This window comes from Catharus ustulatus, chromosome 6 (genome assembly GCF_009819885.2).
Source record: "Catharus ustulatus isolate bCatUst1 chromosome 6, bCatUst1.pri.v2, whole genome shotgun sequence".
Taxonomy (NCBI): Eukaryota; Metazoa; Chordata; class Aves; order Passeriformes; family Turdidae; genus Catharus; species Catharus ustulatus.
The window spans coordinates 47,287,472-47,304,707 of NC_046226.1; the positions used below are offsets into that span (position 1 = coordinate 47,287,472).

Genomic DNA, 17,236 nt, shown 5'->3' on the forward strand with positions numbered 1-17,236 from the left:
ATCAAAAGCTTGAGCTGAATCTAAGTGAATCCATGCATCTTTGGTGAATTTGCCTGGAAAGGCAATTTCATATTTTGTATTTTACTTTATACTGGCAGTAATTTTCTAATTAAAGGTCAAATAAGAAATAAACAATGCCCTCAGTTTTGTTTCCTATGTTAGAGGAAATACAGCAGCACTAAGAAATTATTACTTTTCAATGGATAAATAGTTTTTTTCACTCATTATAGTAATTCATTATGAGCTGACTTCCTCTTTTTGATTCTCTCACGGTGTTTATCGTGGATTTTCTCCTTTGGCCCTCTCCAGTTCTCTCCCATTGACTGCTCTGTCCCACCCCTGCAGGGTGCCCTGCCTTTCGATGACGACAACTTGCGGCAACTGCTGGAGAAGGTGAAGCGTGGAGTGTTCCACATGCCCCATTTTATCCCTCCCGACTGTCAGAACCTTTTGCGGGGGATGATTGAAGTGGATGCCTCGAAACGTCTCACGGTAAGGAGGCATCGTGAGCCAGGCTTCATTCCTCGCCTTGTTGCAGGAGTGGTCGAGCAGCTAAGGTAACTTGGTGATTTAGTGGCACTCCTGTGTGTTTCCTCCTGAGAAAAGACGGAGTGGAGTTGGTTGGATTCTTTGGGGAGGAATTAGTTACCATCTCTTTTGAGTCATGAGGACAGATTGCCTTTGTGTTTTTTGTGTAGCCACGATTCCCTTTCGTGGGTAACACTGGGCATTTAGGAGAAATCCGTCATTCCTATTCTCAGAATACTGGCCCATTCACACGTTTTGGAGTCCACCTGAGTTGTCTGATTTTTCAGTCTGATACAGCAGTTTGCTCTGGGTGTGATGTAAGTGTTTGAAGGTCACAGGTGTTAGGACTGGTATTTGAAGCTTTGCCATTAAACAGAGTGATTTTCATACATTTCTGATGCAAGTGTTGGCTTCTCACTTCACGCCACATAAACTGCATTGTAGTCTATCCTGAATTTGCTCTGGACTATCTTCTAGCAGCCTTCTGAGCAAGTGTCTGCCAGTCTGCTCTTTCATCCTGTGCCCTGTGGTCCTGAGCACTGCTAGTCCCACAGTGTTGAGCTCCTGGCATTCAGCACTGAGTCTGCATCTAGGATACATCCCATCACTACAACAGAGACCCTGCAAGGGTGAGGGCTGTGTAGTGATTGTATCCTTCACTATCACTTTGTTAATGTTTTAGGGAATTAAAAAACATTGGCAATTAAAATAATTTTGGAAAGTAAGATTGCCTGCTTGTCAGTGGAGGCGTGTGCCTTTATGGATATATTGCCCTTGTAAATCCTATTGTCAGGCCATGGTGATGATTTTACACAGATTTTCTAAGCTCACAGATTCTGAGTGGGAGTATGTATAAAGAAATGTAAATTTAAAACTCCTCCTGGTTCTTCAGTCTGCTAAAATATTTATAAATAAACTCTCGGATCGCTGGTTGGCCTCTGCTGAGATTGGTAACAACAGCATCAGTCTGTGCCAGCTGTGATGGTGCTTTTGGGGTGCAGACACCTCTGCTAAGAAGTTAACTGAAACTCCCTTCATAACTCTTTACAATATTACCTGACAGCTGGGTTTTTCTTTCATTCATTACCAATCCAGGTCACACTCTATTTGATGACATAGGGGAAAAGTTCTTCATATTATTTCTAGTATCCCTGCTTTTGCAAACCCAGTAGCCATCACATTTTGCAGTACATAAATAGCACCGACTGAAAAAAATTAAGTACTTCAAAAGACCTTTTTTAAACAGTTTTTTAAAGAAAGAAATAACATTTTTACAAGTATATTAATGGAAAGAGCACTGCAGGGGTTAGGGCGATATCCTGAGACATGAAACAGCTGCTCTTCATGGCCAAGAAAGTCACCAAGTCCCTGTCAAGCTTAGCTTCCTTTCCGTGATGTAAACAGCTTCTCTGCTGTTTTGTTGGGATTTTTTTTTTCTCAAATATATTAGTGCCAGTGGTCTAAGTATGTTAGGGAGCAGATCATCAATTGTTAGATCCTTCTTCAGATTTTTCTGGGTTTTTACAGAGGGCAGAGGCTAGCCCTAAATGTTTAGAGTTGTGCAATACAGCATAGTTGTGCAGTACATGCATAGGAGAGAGCAGTTGAGGTAATTCAAGGTCTCAGAGTGACACCCATCCCTCTCCCTTTCTTGATCAAAATTAACCTCTTACTTCCTTAGGGAGAGAAAAAAGCCCAGATCAGGTAGTTATTGGCAAGCACTAACCATTGAATTATGAATAAGGATTTGAAATAATACATATTAAAGAGATGAGAGCTGGGAGGAAAAAAGGATGGCTCTTCATTATTTGCTATAGTCTTATTTTCATTATTTGAGGGTCTCTGGGTTTGCTGTCCCTGCTGCTGTCACACTCCTGTGCTGTTAGTGAGCTGCTTGCTTTGATTGCCAGGCAGAAGGGAGCTCTTTGTTTACTGCACAGGAGCTGGGAATATAGAGTTCATTCTGAGGAGAGAGCTGAATTCTATTTTAGCTGTGTCCTGTGAAAAAGGGTATAAATATGGGTTTATTTGGAAGTCTCTATTCCTGGAAAATATCTCACTTGAATCAATTTGATATTTATACAAAGATGTGAGCAAAATTGCGGCTTGGGTACAATAAGTACAGATGTAGCTGTTTCCTTTACTGATCATTTGCTCAATACCTCACTAGTGAATTCAGCAGAAAAATATAGTGAAATGTGAGGTCACCAGAATTTTTTTCTTTCGTTTTTCACTTCCCCTCTCTGCTTTGTTCCTCCTTTTTTGATTTGTATCTCTTTTCCTTTTCATCCAACTGCATTTCCCTCCCTGCAGTAATTGCCATTTCACAGCACACCCACACCTTACCCAGTCCATCTGTTAAAATGATCAACAAAAACAGAACCAGCATTCACGTTTAACTGTCATCATTTGCTTCAGTGTTGGAGCCCGAGAAGATTAATGGAGGGGAGGGTACTCAGAATTATTGTTGCTGGCCCTTTCCAGCCTTAAGAAACAGGCACTACCTTTCTTTGTATATGATTCATTTGTGAGAACAAGACTTTATTATGTCTTTGTGGAATATTGTTCACGCTTACCATGTGTTACAGAGCCTCAAATACAGTTTGACATCCTTGACCACTCTCATTTACTGAACCTGTTTTACTAAACATTCTGTAAAATAAAAGAATTCATGTTTTTCTTTCATTAAACATAAATCTTTCATTAAAAGTTTGTGCTAGCTCCTGGTGATGATGTTTCTATTTATGAAATTTATGAAAGATGAAATCAAACAAAGAATGAGTACTAAGATGATCAGCATTTGAAAGATTCTGTCTGAATAATATGGCCTAAAAGAGCTTCAGTTAATGTACCGAGATGATGTCTAAGAAAGGTTGTACTGGTCGTCTGCATATTCATTAGAAGTAATTATTAGGGAGAGAAGGATTATTTAAGCTAAAGGAAGATACTGGCACAAAAACAAATGTATATCAAATGGCCTTATAGGAAAGTAGGCTAGAAAATAGAAGAAGAATTTTGGGCATATCAGTGGAGTTCTGGGACAGCCTTTTAGTAGGGGTAGTGTCAGGGATAAAAGTGTAGTAGTAATAAAGTTTGAGAAGGCTTATGGGACGTGTGCTCTGGGAGCCTAAAGTACTGCAGGATGAGGTTTCTTTTAGTTATGTGCTCTTCAAATGATTCAGCGTTGCTACAGCAGAGAATTACAGCTCCTGTAGTAGAAACCAGTTGCTTTCTCAGCCAATATTTTCTTCTCCAAAAAGACAAAGGCAAAGGGCAGAAGCACTTTTCTTTTAAAGATGGATGAGCACTATTGAAACTTTGTTTCTAGAGCCAGGTGGATCAGAACAGATACTGCAGAATAAGCTATTCTAATAAAGCTGTTACTGTTCTAGCATTAACTTCTTATACTAGAGTAGAATGACTTGTCTTCCTTGTTGGGTGTCCACATAGGTGGAAATACCTATCCCTGAATATTATCTAAAAATTCCTTGAATTACGCATATTTTCAGAATCTCCTCTCTGCTTTCTGATTTTGTTTTTCCTTGGAACAGATGTATGCTGACGATGACCTGCAGAATCTAAAGAGTGTTACAAAAATGAAGAAGGGAAAACTCACCTGATTAATTTCTGTAAAAGGTCTTATGGTGAGGTGTCCATTCCATCATTTAAGTTTTCTGACTTTACAACCTGTAGAATGGAGGTAATTTTCCAGTTGATGTACTTAGGCTGCCGAGGACCTCTTCATGCCCCATGCACATAGGACGGTGATAGTTGGCCTTGTCAAGGTCCCTGGAGGCTACTTTAGTACAATTGCTACTGCTGAAATGGGTAATGGTTTTTCCAGTGCTGTTTGCACTGCCAGCCTGAGCCCTGTGGCCAGGAAAAGCCTGTGTCTTGACATGACACAGTAGGTTTAAAGCTCAGACTAGGGGATCTCCTGGATGAAGAAGACTCATTTGAGGTGTGGGTGCACAGATGGGTTTGAGGCTGTTCCTTTCCGGACAGGGAAGTTTGAAATTTGACATGAGTTCAAGCCTAGAAGCCCTCATCTATATCCACAGACTTTGAGAAAGTTTTTCTTCAGGTCAGAACTTTTTAGCTTGGCAACCACTCTGCTGAGATCAGTGCCGAGGATGTAGACAGCGCTGTCTTGTTTTCCATCTGCCTGTCTGTCTCCATCTGTTGTTCCCTGCCTTAGAATTCAGACGTCAGCTCTTTGTGGGAGGAGACCTCTTTTTCTGATAAGCTTGTGCAGCTCTGTATCACAGTATCTGGTCTGTGAGAGAGGCTCCTTGACGCTTCTTCAGTGTACAAGTTTAATATTTGGAAGTATTTTTATGTAAAACTATGATAAAGGAATTCTCCCTCTCCTTCCATTACAGCATCTTAGCCTGCAGAAATCTCTCTGACTGTGCATGTGCAGTGGATCTGAGCATGTTTTGTTGTTTCAGAGATGATGTCATGAGACAGTTGCCTGCAGTGACTCGGAGACATTAGGAAGCAGCATTTTTACAATTCCATAAAATGGTATTAAACTTGGCAAACTCATGTGCAAACAGCAAGAAAAGCCCTCTGGGAAGGGTTGTTAAATGCCTTCATCACTTAAACGCATTTAAACATTGTGTTTAAATGAAGGCAGGAGTGAGATTAGCTCCCACTGTGTATCTCCCTCCCCTGCACTGCACGGTAGAAAGCGTACAGACTTCTTCTTGTCAAAACCAATCGCCCTCCCATAACCCTCCTGTCACTTTAATGCAGACAAAAAGCAACAAAGCATTAATTAATTACCTTTAAAACAGTAGTGAAGATGTTGGCAGCAGCAAGCACACTTCTAATAAAATTTCAATGCAATTACTTTTGAATCAGCATAGGAAATGGATTTCATATCCGGGATATCCCAGCATATTTCACAGCAATGGTTTTGGTGTGGATTGAATGGCAGATCTGTAGGTAAACAGCAGCCATGAGAGCTGTCATACACCTTTCAAATGAGTATCTAGGTGCAACGGGGCTTCTCTTTCAGAACAACACTGTGTGATCATTAGTTTGAAGGAGTTTGACCAGCAGGGATGGGCAGAAGGCATTTGACATCTTCTCTGAAAGAGCCCAGAGGTTCTGTGACTAAGACATGAACTACTGACCCTCTTTTCTTTCCCCTCTCTAACTCAGAAAGTGAAGTGCTGTTGTCTGCTTTGCCATGGCATTTCTGCGTATCACAGGCACAGAAGAGCACAGTGTCCCATGGAGACAGGAAATGCAGCAGGAGAAGCAAGCATGAAAGATGCTTGGACATTGCATAGCTGTATCATCTGCATCTTGTCTGAAATCATTAATCTCTCTAACCCTCCATGTGGTGTATGGGAAATAATGAGTAGATGTGGTTTTACCAGCACAGGAGGCACAGTCCGCCCCTTAGCAGATCCTCACAGAACTATAAATCTGTTAAGGAGCGATTCTAAATTCCTGCCCCATGGAAGCTGTACAAAATAGGCTCTCCTTATGTCCTGTGGTTGTACCTCAGCTTGCACAGAACCAGAAGGAAGAGGGCTTTGTCTCCAGGAGGAAGAGGGCTTTGTCTCCAGGCTGTTGGGGGACCTCCCAAATCATATCTTTATCTTGAAGGGAGATGGCAGTGTGTAAGGAATACTCCACCTTACTCTTAATAGTGCAGGGGTTAGAGGGCTGCCTAATGCAGGTGAATTGTGGTGAAGGGGAGTTATTGTGAAGGGCTGAGGCCACAGCTGGAAGCTGTGCAAGTCTGCCTGGGCCAGTGGATGTGTGTGCTGGGGCATTGGTGTTGGTCAGAAGACAGATATGTGTGTGCCAACTGCACTTCTGATTGCAGTGTTGGTGCAGTCTGGGGTTTAAAGGAGGCTGTTTGTTTCCCACACTGTTCCCTCCAGCCTCCTGTCCTGCTTTCCTAAGCTGCATTCCGTTTCTTTGTTTTCAGGAAAAGCCCTGACTAACTTGCAAAAATGATCCCATATAGAGCCAAACTCACATCTTACTGGTTTCCCAGACACGGAGCTGTTGTTCCATGGCACAGAGGTCTCCGGTTCCTTGCTCTCTGTGGCAAACACCTTATATCTCTGAGATTTTGTTGTTTGCCTTTTTTTTCTTTTTGTTTCTTTTTCTCTCTGTTTCTTATTATTGTGGAAGTGGAATGCAATAAGAGCAGGACAGCTGTCGCCATTCTTCCTGACCATTGTAATGGGTCAGTGATTTCCTCTCATGTGAGCTTTCTTCCAGCTCTCTCCTGTCTTTCCCCTGAATGTGGTACAAATGTGAGCCCATGTGCAGTGAGTATGCATTTTGTTCTGCACCTACAAAGGTGCTGCATAATGATTAATATAAAAAGCATTGCCCACATAACAAATTATCCCTGGACATCTAAGAAAAGTTCTTTTCTGCTGTGATGGTTAAAACAAAACATATTTGGAAGGTTCTGCTGTAAGTATGTCATATGAACCTTCTGTTCTCTCTGCTGTTAAGGATTTCTCTTGGAAAAATCATGTTGTCTTCTTTTCCTGTGCTTGTGGGAAAAGATATTATCATAATGTTTGTGGAATGTGCCTTCCATAGGTGGACATGGCTACTTTCAGCTTTAAACAGTCCTTCATTGCATAGTGAAATTCTCATGCGTGAAACAGGAAAGAGGAAAGTAAAATAAATTTGTGGTCTGGTGTTCAGGTACAGAATTAGTAAATTACATAGAATCTTACTCTGCTTGGTCCTTAGATTTTGATGATAAATGTGAAGACAATCTAGAAAGAGTCTTGTATCCAGGAAGGTCATGCCATAGATGCACAAAGTATTTTGTTTATTATCTGTTTGAGCCTAATTTCTTCTTTCTTTCTCTCTCTTTTTCTCTAAAAAAACCACCTAGAAATGCAATTTAAGTGTAAAGGATCAACTATTATGGACATTCAGAAAGGAGGAGTTAGATTACAGAGGGAAGGACCTGGGAAGGGAAAAGCTTGAATTTCCAGAAGTTACCTTTGAAGCCTTGCACTTAGTGTTTGCCTGGGATTTGCTTCTGAATGATGCATTATGTCTGGAATTAAAGTGTCGTTTCCAGTGGGATGAGTTAGGATGAGCAGCTCTTCATGCAGCATGAAGTTCCTGTTGTATGCATATGTCCATCTCTGAAATTTTGGATTCACTTGAATAAGCCTTGAATAAGAATGAATGTGGAGTTACCTTATCTATTTTACAACACTAATTCCTTGTTTTCTTTCTCCTTTACAGCTAGAACATATTCAGAAACACATATGGTATATGTAAGTAACTTTTTAAATTTTTTTTTGCATACATTCACTGTTGATTCTAGCATTCTAGTGGTCTGTGAAGAGGCCACTAGAAGAGTGAGACTGGAGTTTGAAAGCAGGTTTCACACATGTGGGAAAAAGAGGCAGAGAACAGAAAGACATGTAATTTATTTTTTTTACCCTTTGCTGCTCATATAATTGCATTTGTATATAGCAACCCAGAAACTTTTTTTGTACAAATCTAACAACTGTTTGAAATAAGACATTCAGTTCAGCAACTTGCTGTGTTAAAGAGATACCTGCAGGTGATCAGCAAAAAAATACCTAGCTAGCAACCATATTTAGTTTGCTATCCAAGCGCTGCAGACAATCCTTTGTAATACCTTCTTGACAAGAAAGCTTTCATTTGTTCCTTCTTGGCTTCTTGGCTTTTCTCTGAAGTAGAAACAAAAATGATGATATTGATAAGTAAGCACCTGTGAGCAAGAGCTTCTCTGTCTCATAATCCCCACTCCTTCTTCATAGCTTGCTAAGAGGCTGCTTCTAACCTTGTAACCTGTTGATGTGAGAGTACTTCTGTGACTTGATTAAAAACAGCACTCCTGACAGTGAAACAGGAGGTCTGTGAGAAAAGTACATGCCTGTCTAGTGGTTTGGGTGTCAGGAAGATTGATGGCTTTTAAAAGTGACCTTGCTCTTTGTGTAGCCTTAGGAGGATTTCAAAAAGCCTAAATAAATAAACTTTTTATATTATGATATGCTAATCAAACTAAGGTGATAATAAACGTAGTAAACAAGGAAATTATGCTTGGATACATTTCTCAGGGTCAGCATTTCCCCAGGTGGGTGATAAGGAAAGTCCTGCCTTCATAATCCCATCATTACTCTTGAGAAGTACTCAAGGATGATATGAACTGATATATAAGCCTGAAAAAAACACTTTTTCTTTATTTGTTTTGTTTTCTCTATGGACCATGTTCACCTCTGGATTTATATGGCTTCAGCGGGACCTGAGGGAGTTCAACAGTTTGTTGAATACCTAAGAAAAAAATTGAAACTAAGAAAAACTTAGTTCATCCAAAATAGTGGCAGCACTCTGCCCATGACTTTTCTGTGCTCTCTTCAGTTACCAGACATGGCACCTTTTTAAACCAAAGAAGTGTTGGAGGTCTCCTGCATATACTTTTTTTTTTTTTTTTTTAATTCTCGTGGGTAAATGCAGAACAAATGGAGTGGAGAAATCTCTAATTGTAATCCCTGAAATCCCTTCTATAAGGTCTTGCTAGCAATTGCAGAAGTAAATGCTGTTTACTTCAGATAGGACAGATAACTCCCCTCTGTTTCTTCATGGAGTGAAATCAGCTGACACTCTGTGCTTTTATCAGAACTGGAATAGGAATAAACGAAAAGTCATTGATCATTTATATTGTTATTTTTACCCTCCTCAAGATTTTTGCCTGTAACTTTTCACTTGTTGAAGGAATGTTGTCCTGGGCTGTCATTTCATTACTTTAGTCTATATTTATAATTTGAAGATTTTTTCCTTTGGAGACATAAACATCTGAACATTTTCATATACTATTCAATGAAGGTCAGACTCTCTGATGACTGACACAGTAAGCTCCATCTAAGGCTGTTTTCAGAAGTAGAAACTGAGTTTTGCAAAAGCAAGTCTCCTCTATACTCCCAGGATAGTCAGTGCAGAAAGGCTCTTCCAGATGTCTCTTCAGATTGCCTAAAAGAAGTTTCTGCTCAAAATAGTTTTTTAATGAGTTTCTTTCTCGTTTTCTCTGTACTGGCCATGGATTGACCTCAGGAGGTTAACATCCTGTGGCTAATTTTAGTCAGTGGATAACCTTGCCGCCTCCAAAACTCAACTGCTTTCATCTGGTAATGTTTCACAACCTCTTTGCATTAATTTTGCCTGGAAATACTTATGCTGATAGAGAAGAAGGGGTTGTAGTGTTTTATCCTATGGCTCTTTTGCTCACCTCTTAATTTTTTTTCTTTATTTTATCTACTATTCTATGTAAAATCTTCATCCTTTGGCATATATAGGTTACTGACCTGAAAGTTGTACTCAGAACATTGAAGGGGTTTCACTTAATTCTTCAAATAAATATCAGGACTACTGTAAAACCAAAGAAGAGATTTAATTGCAGATTTAGGCAGGCAGAGAAAGAGGTCTTGAAAGTTGAAATCATGATTCACAAGCCTAAAAAAGGAAGACAGAAACCTAAGTGAAACCTTTCGTCAGCAACCTCCAGTTCTTGCTCTCCCACCCAAATTAATTCAGTGAGGTTTCTCAAGCCTTTTTAATTGAAATAATTTATTTTTACCTCAAATGCTGGTTATCATAAACCAGAAAATAAACAGCCGTTATTTTCACATTTTTTAATAAAGTAAGAGGGCAAATAAAATTACCTATTATGGTAAATACACACTCCTGTAACATTGAGTTATTGCCTTAATTATGAAGGTACCACACTTACTAAAAGAAGAAAAAGAATAAGTGTACTGGTTCTGCTTTGCTTTGCACTGATGCAAACGGGCGTCTCAGTGAGATTCATGAGAGAATTTCATGGAGAGACTGAAAAAGTCCACCCTGATCAGGAATCACAGCCATTGTATCCACCGATCCTCACAAAAGAGGGTGGGTTTTAAAGCAGCAATTACATTCATGTGGGCCTTTAAAAAAATATGTGATTTGCAGTAGTCACTGTGTGACATTGTTTGATGTCTGTGTGGGCTGCAATGCAACAAATTTGTCACTCTGCTAGACTGAGAATGGAACAGGCATTGCAGTCATGCCAATCACAACCCAGACCCGGTGATTTTCGTTTCCTGAAGCTCTGAATTGCGCTGCCAAATGACGAGACGCCTCTTTGCAGATTTTACTTGTACCTGATGAGGAGGTGTGAAAATTCCTGACTGTGTCTGAGGCTAACCAGGTGCAGGGCAGAAGGAAATGCCACTCTGGAGTGCACGGAGGATGGCAAGCTGTGCTCTCTAGAAATGGCTCCTGTTCTGATTGATACAAAAGAAACTTGTAGATTCTATTCAGACAAGAGCAACTAGTGGGAAGCCCAGGTTTCCTGGAAATTTTCAAAGACAATGATTCTTTTTAATCTCTTTAAATTACCTTAAGGAGATCTGCTTGTAACACGAATGATTAATTAAGTCAATACTTTTCAGAAGTGAACTGTAGATCATTAAAAAGCAAAAACACTCAGCTGCTGTTCAAAGGTCTATCCTGCAAGAATTTATCTTAATTACAAGGTCATCATTGGATTTAATAGTGCAAAGTTATGAACTAATCATTGCTCATTACCTTCTGAGAGCTAGATCTTGATCCTAAGAGGTAACAGTAGTGGCCTCTTAGAAGGAATAAGATGTTTCTTTAGTTGAACAAGGTTTTTTGAGTTTAGCCCTTAGATTTAGGACCATGGTGGTATTGCAGAGGATACAAGAACAAATCATAAGGAGCAGATTCTACATCCTCTGTTTACTTCCAGTCCCCTAAATTTAATAAAATTGATCAGGTGTGTATGTGAGTGCTCCTTGTAAGAGAAGTGGGATCTGACTCATGTTGTCATGACCCATGGAATGAACACCAGTCTGACTCCATGTCATGTATCCAGGTAGGGCTGTGCACATTTTCACTGCTTCAAAAGAAGATAAAATGAACATTTCTGAGGAGTCTTTTTGCAAATGGTGTCCCACAAACAGAGCAGATACCTCTCAACTGCATTTCAACTTGCATAAAACTGAATTGCAAGTAGCGCTCAGCAATCTCCTGTGATTGTCCCAGCATGTGACTGTCCTATCCTGGATACATTGACTTAGGATTGCCTTCTTACCTTGGAGGAGATAATCTGCATTGGCTCTTTTTAAGGTGCATTGGCTCTCTTTTTGGTACACTAGCTGAGACCTTGGTCTCATGCGTATGAACCAGAGCTGATTTCTGACTTACGCAAGAAAAACTAAGGACATTTGGATTGGAACTCCTTTTTCTGTGTAGATACTTGGATAGCTTACATTAAGCCAGGAACATTTTAAATTGTGCAAATAACTTCACAAGTTGTGGCCACCTTATTTCTTCCAGCATCAAAAGGAAGGATCTCTAGTCCAAACACAGCCCCATAAACAGTAAATGGTGACATCTGATGCAGTTTAAATATTCCTGATTCCTGTTGCCCATGCTGGGAGCCTGGACCCATTTGCGCCACATAAAGGAAAGGGAGAACCCCACTTATGGAGCAGGAAAAGTTCAACATCATACAAAGCAGCCACTGAGAAATAGCAGAGGGTCAGAATAGACAGTTTCTCCAACCAAAACACCAACACCACCATCAAACCCACCCCTTTGGGTGGATAGAGTTTGCATGAATTGCTCACTACCTACCAAAATAAAATCAAAGGATATTCAGGATGTCTGTAATTTATATCATTAGTCATTTAGAAATACCCTGACACCTTGACCTGTTTCTTACAGTCAGGGCCTTTAATTGCAATGAATAATCAGTATTTCCTGAGCCTAGTGAATGGGATGACATAATTGTGCAGAAAGCCTGTGTTAACTACATTTGAAAGAGTAGTATGTTTTACTGCTAACAGTGTGTTTTGAGGTCTGCCACTGACTTTGGGCATTGCACTTGAGCCAAAATTTTCAAATTTGCATGTCTTAAGAGAAGCAGAGATTGTCATGTTTGGGCATGTAATTAAGCAGTGTGGTTTCCCCCCAAAATCCTTTCAAGTGTGTCAAGTGGGAGCTTGACACTGAGGTCTCTTAATCACATTGGAAGTGTTAATGAAAGAAACTGCTGCAGTGCCAGTGGAATCAGAATTGGTGAAAAATAGTGATGGTTTATTCAGAGCTCCTTCTTCAAAAGGGAATTGTTCAGCTTGCACTTTTCAGCCTGAGGTCTGGCCAGCTGATGAGACAACATCTCTGAAAACATGTAGTGTTTTATAAATGTTTGGCATTAGGATGCTGAACAGCTGCTTCTATTACAAGAGCACTGGTAAGTGAAGTTCCTATTGCCTTGCTGACTGAAGACAGACATTTCTCATTAAAGACCCAAATCCACAACCTGCTGGTCAGTCTTAGCCTTCATGGCAGTTTCTTACGAGAATAATATCTGTCTGGTTGGAAGCTCTGGTCTCTCAGTGGGAATTTAGCAAGCTGTTTCCATCTGTTGCTGCAGGCTGTGTTTCAGAGTATGGGTTCATTTGTGACTCATGTTTCTTTTCTCTCCTTTCCCTCCCCCTTTCTCTCTCTCATCTTCTTTCCTCTGCAGAGGGGGTAAGAATGAGCCAGAACCAGAGCAACCAATCCCTCGAAAGGTGCAGATTCGTTCTCTCCCTTCCTTGGAGGATATTGATCCAGACGTGTTAGATAGCATGCACTCGTTAGGCTGCTTCCGTGACCGAAATAAACTCTTACAGGACTTGTTGTCGGAAGAGTAAGCACTTGCTCAGTCTTCATATCAGTTGGGTGTCCAGGGGCTGGGATGCTTATGAACCTGGGGAGAGGTAGAGAGCATTTTAACTGGTTTCTCTCTATCTGAGTGACTGGTAAGAACTTCTCACCCTCTAACTGCTCATTTGCTGGTAAGGTGTTGGTAGCAAGCACTGAGCCTTTCTTGCTCGCTCCATGGGTCAGAAGCTCATGGCTTGACCAACAATGGAGGGACTGTGCTGTTTCTTCCCTAACTGCCAGGCCAGGTCACTTCATTAAAACATGGGCTGCACAGTCCACATGGGGAGGTATCATTGCTGATATTTGTGTTGGATATGCCTTTGTTGCCAAATTTTTATTTATTTCAAGCCTATGCCTAAGAGCTGGTGTATGTCCAGAGGTGTTAAGAGGGACACGTAGTAGAAAGAGCACTTAGAGGTTCAGGAGACCTGTCTGGCTGCCACTCTTCATTTGGAACTTCCTGGGGGCACCTAACCTTGACTGTCCTGTGCCTCTGTTCTGTGTATGTAATATGGGAATCTTATTTCCTTTCCTCACTAGCTGCTTGTTGGAGACAGAAAGGGTCTCAAAAGCTTTGTGGGCTCTGTATCTAGCTGTCATGTACATGACCACTTCCAACTCATTTATAATAACTGTGACTGTTTATTTGATGAGAAAGTTTTATGTACATGTTGACCTTTTTTTCCTTTTCAAATGTCAAGGAGTTTTTTTCTGGTTGGTTTTTTTTTTCAGAGAAAACCAAGAAAAGATGATTTATTTTCTTCTGCTTGACCGAAAGGAGAGGTATCCTAGTCATGAAGATGAGGATCTTCCCCCTAGAAATGAAATAGGTAATGCAGATATGACTTCAGTCACCATTAACCCATCTGAATTAGTTCCTCTTCACCTTTTTATTAAAATTCTAATTTTATTTTTGTTTAAACCCAAACCCTGGCATCACTATTACCTTCTCAGTGAAACAGTGTACATAGCACTGGTGAGAATCCTCAGCCTGGGGCAGGCAAGTCTGTTCCATGGTTAAACTAGAAGGCTTCATCTTTCAAGGCATGTCTGTCTCACAGTGCAAAAACATCCAAGTTGGTCTTGAATGGGATTTTAGAAAATGTACTGTGAACCCACAGGCTGGCTCTATGCAGGCAGTTGAAGTTTAGTAGCAGCATAATCCAGTGGCAGAATTTTCTAATTACAAATCTCCTTGCAGTGCTGCAGAAAGGCTATTCATGGACTTCAGCTAGTAAGAAGCTGTGTAGCTGCATCCCTCTGCAGTTATATATGTGCACATCCTCTCTAAGTGAATACATGCACTGCTGAAAGTATGAATCATATAACTTAACTGTTTTATAGTACATAAATCAAACTCCCTTGTTTTTAGACTTAGAAATATTTAAAAAGCTTAATGCACAATAAGATTATATATCTTATAAAGCTCTTGTGATACCACTTTATTCCTATTTATTCATTGGTTTTTTAGGGTGCTGCTGATCACCACTAATCCAGACAACAGGAAAACTGCTCCCCAAGGAGCTAACTATATAAGTGACTTTTGATGTGCAGACAATTTTAATAAAGGATTAGTCACTTCTAGCAATGATCTTAAACAGAATTTAGAAGTGTGGAGGTTTTCAGGTATTGTACTTCAGCACTTTGAAGACTAGAAGCAAAGTGCCCTTTATTTTCGCTGGAAAGCCTGGAATCTCAAAAGCTTTCAGGGCAGTGCTATATTGCACTGCAGTTGTTAATGCTTCATTGAATTATTAACTCATCCAAGTTCCAGGCTCCAGGCCCTATAATTTTGCAAGGAAATCTCTTCTATGGGGGAAGAGATGAAAATTCTTAGTTAACACAGCAATTTTTAAACTACCTGAATGGAGCTACAGAGAGCATGTTAGCAGGGATCCTGATGAAGATGGGTAGCTGTGCCAGCTGCAGGTCCCGTGGTCAAAAGCCCCTTGCTCGGTGCAGTTTGTCATCTAGCACTCTGCTAATCAGCTTTTGACTCAAACAGATTATCCTGCCATGTAAGGACAGCATCATCTTGTTTTAGAAATGCTTTTGTCATAAGAAACAAGGTGACTTTAGAATCTTCAAACCCAACATGTAAGTGAATATGTAGCTATGCCCTAAGTGCATCACGTATCTCTTCTACATGCCAAAGTATTTTCATGGTTTGAACTGAAATATTATGGTCCACTCTTGTATTTTTTTGTGCGAGGAGTGAAAATGTTTCCTGACACTGTTTCCTAATAGTGACTGTATCTATGTGCCTCACCTGCACATTTGAGCATTATTCTTTGAGCATTTGTATGTTGTGTTTCCTCTTCCACAGGGGGTTTCCACGTCCTCTGTTCCCAGTGGTATCTCTGAGAACATGGGGCAAGGTTTAATTAGGAGCAGTCATGTGTCTGATGAATATCTCATCATTAGCCATTAGCAATGGCCTTGCACAAACAAAGAAAAGCAGGGAACAAGTAGCAGTTTAATAACAACAGCTTGAAGAAACCATGTTCATGGGAGTTGTGCATTGTCTGAGCTCTTGCCAAAAAAAAAAGCATCTGAGGGTATTTTGCTTTCTCCTCTTTGTTGGCATATTAAGTCTCAGAAGGGATGGATGCAGGTAAAAATATGGCCCGCTACAGCTTGCCCTTTCTTCTGATGTCCCTTTGTCTGTTTCATCTGTATGAAGTTTCTTCCAAGGGCCAAGAAGGGCTACTTCCAACATTTTTTGTGTGCAGCTCCATTTTCTTTAGTTGAAAACAGGTGAATGAGAAACTTCTCAGTAATAGGAATGAATGTCAACTAATGTCTCCTTGAGAAAAAGGATTTTGTGGGGTAAATTTTCTTAATTAAACAGAGAACAAAAGATTGGACCAGAACAGATAGAGAGGACAGAGATGCCTCATCCAAACTCAGAAGGTGAACGTTTATTTCCCATCTTCTGTGAGAAAGTGGATTTATAATTGGATCATTACCTATATGATTCAATCTTCGTATGTAAAAATGGCTTTGCCTTTCTGATGTGAAATAAAGGGAAAATGCATCCTTAATGCTGTCACTGTCACTGGACTCCAGCTTGATTTTTTTGCACCATGTCCAAACAGTCAAAGAAGAGAAGGGCAAATGCTGGAGATTTTCCTATTTTTAATTCCTGAGCTTCTGCAAAATCTTCTACAGCTTTTGTATGACACCACTTTAGTCATTATGACAGGATGGGTGTGTATTTAACTAATTCTTGGTATCTTTAGACTTGACAGTGATGGTACCCTGTCATTTCTTAATCAGACCCTTCTAAAAAGTGTGTACAATACTTGCTAGTCTCAGCCATGTGTAGGGTAGATTGTAGCCAGTTTTAAATAGGCATCAAGTACCTTTATTAGAAGCTCAACCACATTAATGCAATGTATTATTACATTTATTTGCAATACAATATTTGGTTGTATTTTCCATCCAACTTTTGTGAATTGCTGTTCTTGAATTTATGGGTGTGTTTCCCCACCTGCTCTTTTTGCTTATTCTCTGTCTTTGATAGCTTAAAATATAGATTAGAAATCAATATCTTCCAGCATCTTAAGCAGCAAGGACTGATATGAAAGAATCATTTAGCTTGTTAGTGATATCCTTCTCCTCCTCAATTGTCCTGTTGATTCCCTCATGGCCCCTCTGGCTAATGTCCTTCTCTTAGGTTTTCTCTTTCTGATGGCTGAACAAAGGACTGTCCTTCAAGTTTTTAGCTAATTCCTCTTCAGATTTCTTATTTGCTGTCTTTTAAAGTCCAGCTTTTAAAAAATGGTCTGTCACTTTTGTAAATGTCACTCGGCTGAATTTCAATTTCTGTTTTGAACATGCATGGATCAAATTGACTTTTAAAATATCTGTTCATAAAATATTTTTCTTGTCTTTTTCTCTTTCTTGTTTAGCTTCTATTGTTTGAGCTTTTTCATCACCATTCTTTTGACATTTG

The 17,236-nt window shown here is 40.0% G+C and overlaps 1 protein-coding gene across 13 annotated transcripts in view; it reads left to right on the forward strand.

Moving 5' to 3' along the window:
* The window catches only part of BRSK2 (BR serine/threonine kinase 2), a 300,531-nt gene that overhangs the window by 231,764 nt on the left and 51,531 nt on the right, over positions 1-17,236 (forward strand). For all 13 annotated transcript variants that reach the window (XM_033061786.1, XM_033061783.1, XM_033061784.1 and 10 more), the window contains exons 8-11: positions 346-492; positions 7,777-7,808; positions 13,097-13,261; positions 14,011-14,108. In XM_033061786.1, the coding sequence (XP_032917677.1) occupies positions 346-492; positions 7,777-7,808; positions 13,097-13,261; positions 14,011-14,108 (442 nt within the window). The remainder of the gene's footprint in view (positions 1-345; positions 493-7,776; positions 7,809-13,096; positions 13,262-14,010; positions 14,109-17,236) is intronic.